Source organism: Dendrobium catenatum, unplaced genomic scaffold (genome assembly GCF_001605985.2).
Source record: "Dendrobium catenatum unplaced genomic scaffold, ASM160598v2 fragScaff_scaffold_153, whole genome shotgun sequence".
NCBI lineage: Eukaryota > Viridiplantae > Streptophyta > Magnoliopsida > Asparagales > Orchidaceae > Dendrobium > Dendrobium catenatum.
In genome coordinates, this window is record NW_021318615.1 from 791,880 (window position 1) to 796,199 (window position 4,320).

Consider the following 4,320-nt stretch of genomic DNA (forward strand, 5'->3'; position numbering starts at 1 on the left):
GCTATAATATGATCCTACTATGATGCCACTGTTTAAAATTGCGCAATAAGAGGCGCGCCTTGAGGCGCGCCTCTGCGCAATTCCTGAAAAAAACGCCTCAAGGCATACGCAATAGGAGGCAGTGGTGAGGCGTACGCCTCATGGAAGCTGAGGCGCGCCTCTGTTGCGCAATTGCGCAATTTTAAGAGAGGCGTACGCCTCATCCCAAGGGCCCACCTACTTAAAATCTTCCATTAAATCTCCACACCCGATCGGCCTAAGCTCCATCCCGACATTTTCCGCCCGTTTGCTGCTCCAGGTCGCGACATCCAGAGCCCCCCGTCCGCTCGGCCAACCGTCCCGCCGCCTCTCCCGCCGGCGCCGCCTCTCTCCGGCGAAGTTGAAGTGTCCGGCCGCCTTGTAGGAGAAGTCCACAAAGGATTTTAGGTATTTTTTTTTACTTTTTGGTTAGATTTTTGAAATGAAAGAAATTTTAGGGTTTTAGATTTTTGGAATTTTTTTGTGTAATTTTCGATTCTTTCATTAGGGATCATGGTAAGAGGCAAGGAAAAGGGGTCTTCGTCATTGCGGAGGGACCCTTCTTGGAAGTATAGTGTACAAGTTGACATTGGCGGCGGCGAGAAGAGCTATGTCTATTTAAAGTGCAACTTTTGTGAGAAAGTTGTGAAGGGCGGAGTAACCCGCATGAAGGAGCACTTATCATGCTCTCACAAGAACGTAGCACCTTGTGCAAAAGTGCCGGACAATGTGAAGGAAGAAATATGTGCTTACATGAAGAAAACTACCACTGTCAAACACTTACAACAGCAGCAATTTGATGAAAGGGTCGACCAAGGTGCCTATTTTGGGAGCGAGAGTGGAAAGGGCTCCTCCTCCACTATACATAATAGAGGTGCACGGGGTCCTATGGATCAGTACATGACTACTGCAGGAGCAGATAGAGGAGAAGCAGAGATGATGCCTGCAGCTGGTACTAGAGAGGGTCGGCGACAGGTTTGCATGGACATTGGGAGGTTTTTTTTTGAAAATGCAATACCATTTAATGTTGCTACATCGCCTGCCTACTTCAGTATGATGCGGTCTGTAGGATTGTATGGAAGAGGGTTGAAAGCACCTTCTATGTATGAGTTGCGCACTTGGATTTTAAAAGAGGAGTTGCAGAACACCGAGCGAACCATTGGTGAGATTAAAAGGACATGGATTGAGACAGGTGTGACTATAATGTCAGATGGATGGTCTGACATGAAGAGTAGGAGTTTGATAAACATCCTTGTCAACAATCCCTATGGTACAGTGTTCTTAAGATCTGTTGAAGCTTCTGATGAGGTGAAGAATGCTACATTCATTTTCAATTTACTTGATGGAGTTATTGAGGAGATTGGAGAGCAGTTGGTTGTCCAGGTAGTGACTGATAATGCCAGTGCATACAAAGCAGCTGGTCAGATGTTGATGGAGAAGAGGACACACCTCTATTGGACACCTTGCGCAGCACATTGTATTGATCTCATATTGGAGGATCTTGGTGACTTACCTCAGCACAAGAGTGCTCTTGTTAGGGCGAAGAAGATTACAAAATTCATCTACAATCACTCTTGGGTCTTAAGCTTAATGAGAAAATTTTCAAAGAAAGAAATCATTCGACCTGCAACCACTAGGTATGTTCATATTTTTTACATTGTAAATCATTCCAACTGTATGTTCGTAGTTTTAACATTTGGGCACTGTGAATCTATAGGTTTGCCACCTCCTATTTGACACTGCAGAGCTTGATGGAGGTGAGGCAACCTTTGGAAGCCATGTTTACATCAACTGAATGGCTAAACTCTGCTTGGGGGAAGAAGAGTGAGGGAAAGGAGATAAGAAAGATAATTCTGAATGATAAATTTTGGGCTACTGTGACCTATGCCATTTTGAGCACGAGACCCTTAGTGCAAGTTCTACGCTTAGTGGATGCAGAGAAGAAACTAGCTATGGGTTTTATTTATAATGCTATGGATGAGGCCAAGGAGTTGATTGCACATAACTTGGGAGGAGAGGAGGCAAGTTATAGGGAGATTTGGGATATCGTTGATGCTCGGTGGGAGGTGCAGTTACACCGACATCTACATGCAGCTGCATATTATCTTAACCCTCAATTTCAATATTCAGAGAAAAAATCTTCAAATCCGGAAGTTAAGCTTGGTCTATATCACTGTATGGAAAGATTAATACCGGAGCAGGCAGATAGGGAGCTTGCAGATTTACAGCTTGTTCTGTTCCGGAATAAAGAGGGTTTTTTTGGTTTGAATGCAGCAAAAACTACCATTTCTAAACGGTCTCCAGGTATAATTAATTTGGTAAATGCAATACACTTTATTCAGTTCTGAATTTTGATTATATTTTCTTCTTGAAAACAGTTGAATGGTGGATCCAATTTGGTGATTCCACCCCTGAGCTACAGAGTTTTGCTGTGAGAGTGTTGGGCCTCACTTGTTCTTCTTCTGGGTGTGAGCGAAATTGGAGTACATATAGTCAAGTGCAAACAAAGAGAAGAAATCGACTATCTACACTCAGAATGAACTCCCTCGTATACATAATGCACAACAAGAGGTTAAGAGATAGGAGGTTGAGGAATAAGGGGTTGAAAGATGATGAGGACCCGTTAGTGTGTGATGATCTGTCGTCTGATAATGAGTGGTTCATAGATGATGAGGCAGATTTATCATTATCAGACTTACAGGTAGAAGATCTAAATGTGGATGTATTGAGGGGCGAAGCAGATCAAACGGGTACATCCACTAGTACCACACCACACACATCTACTAGCTCTGCAAGTAAAGGTATATGTTCTCTGCCAGTCTGCTTGATAATGAGTGGTTCATCCAATTAATATGCTAATAATCTTTTCTTTTAATGAACAGGGAAGAGAAAAGTGAGCCATGTTGAAGATGAAGATGACATGGCATTCATAGATACAATTGGAGAAGAAGATTCACTTGAAGACTGATATTTTGTGATGGGATATGACTTCATTTTATGTGTTTTTTGTATTTTGGGAGTTTTGATAAACTGATATTTTGTGTTTTTGTACTTTGGGACATAATTTTATTGCATCTACTTTCTTATTTTCCATTATTGCTATTATTTTCCTGCTAAAATCCTTAATTTTTCATTTACGCAATTCTGTGTTCGTGAGGCTTACGCCTCAGACCGCCTCGAGGCTTACGCCTCGCCTCACGGACGAAAACCGCCTCGAGGCGCAGTTACGCAATTTTAAACCTTGCGCCACACCTAAAAAATAACTCGTCTGTAAGGTGCTGTTTTTAGCAAAATATGATTTTTCCCTTATGAGAATCATACACTACAGAAGCATGAATTGCAAAGCCCAGCATTGCAATTCAAGTTAAAAACCAAGTTAAAAACCAAAACAAATAGAATTTTAAAAACCTTAACCGCTTCGGGTAGCTCCTGAAGAGCCTTATCCGCGAGACGCTCGTCAAGCAGAAGCAACCTCGTGGAGCCTCTCCATCTCCCTGAGCGAAAATCAGCACCCAGCAAACCGCTCATATCATCCTCTTTCACCTCACTCTCCCCCGTAACTTCCACGACTGCATACTCTTTCTTTTGCTCTCTATCTTTAACCCTAACCCCTTCTCCTTCCGCTCTCTTATTCTTCTTCTTCTTCTTCTTCGGGCGCGACATCCTCGCCAAGTTCCGAAACTTCAAAAACCCTCGGCAATTGAACTCCTTTGCAAGTTTTTCCCGGTACAGCACCGGGTTCATAGCCACCGTCTTGTTATCGGATATACTACCAGCACGTTGGGCAAGTGAGACGAGCCGCTGACCTCCGTCGCCTTCAGCATTACGGAGAAGGTTTCGAATGTCAGGTTCGATATCATCGCCGGGAACGCGGGCGATGTTTCTAATACGAGGCCAGTTGAGGAGGTGGCCGCGGAGGCGATCCTCAAGTGTGGAGCAGTCAGATGCGGGTATACGGAGGGCGGCGATGTTGAATGTTCGTGAGAAGGACGAGCGGTCGAAATTTGAGCTTTGGTCGCATTCGGGGGCGTAGCAGCCGGCATCGGAGGGAGTTGGCCGTTGGCCGCGGCGGAGAGCGGGGCCGTAGTGGTCAGAATCTGGGGTTGAAGAAAGTGCTAGATTTAGGGCTTTGACGGAATAGGAGGATGAGTTTGAGGTTTTGCTTGGGGATAGAGAGAAGGGGAAGAAGATGGCATAGGGGCGGATAGCAAACGCGGAAGAAGCCATATCTTGTCGTCTGACTCCAAAATAGCTCTATGGGAAGAGAAATAATTACGTGCCGACCTCTGAAATGAAATCGTG

At 44.4% G+C, this 4,320-nt stretch overlaps 2 protein-coding genes across 6 annotated transcripts in view; one reads left to right on the forward strand and one right to left on the reverse strand.

The window, feature by feature from the left end:
• The window catches only part of LOC110108717 (tRNA (guanine(37)-N1)-methyltransferase 1), a 39,103-nt gene extending 34,783 nt beyond the window's left edge, over positions 1–4,320 (reverse strand). For 3 of the 5 annotated variants that reach the window (XR_003703251.1, XR_003703250.1, XM_028701250.1), the window contains exon 1: positions 3,427–4,320. Coding sequence is in view for 3 of the 5 variants with exons in the window: in XM_028701250.1 (XP_028557083.1) it covers positions 3,427–4,245 (819 nt within the window). In the remaining 2 variants the exon portion in view is untranslated. The remainder of the gene's footprint in view (positions 1–3,426) is intronic. The other 2 variants (XM_028701248.1, XM_028701245.1) reach the window with 1 other exon arrangement.
• On the forward strand, positions 37–3,111 carry LOC110108718. The gene is made up of 4 exons (XM_028701241.1): positions 37–1,655; positions 1,736–2,322; positions 2,397–2,819; positions 2,901–3,111. Exons 1-4 carry the CDS (start codon positions 532–534, stop codon positions 2,984–2,986), a joined length of 2,220 nt encoding a protein of 739 aa, XP_028557074.1. The 5' UTR covers positions 37–531; the 3' UTR covers positions 2,987–3,111.

Excerpts from the sequence above, each read along its gene's own strand:
- LOC110108718 (XM_028701241.1), top strand. The coding sequence starts at position 532 with ATGGTAAGAGGCAAGGAAAAGGGGTCTTCGTCATTGCGGAGGGACCCT. Across the intron at positions 1,656-1,735 it reads ATTCGACCTGCAACCACTAG|GTTTGCCACCTCCTATTTGA; the intron begins GTATGTTCATAT and ends GTGAATCTATAG. Across the intron at positions 2,323-2,396 it reads CATTTCTAAACGGTCTCCAG|TTGAATGGTGGATCCAATTT; the intron begins GTATAATTAATT and ends TCTTGAAAACAG.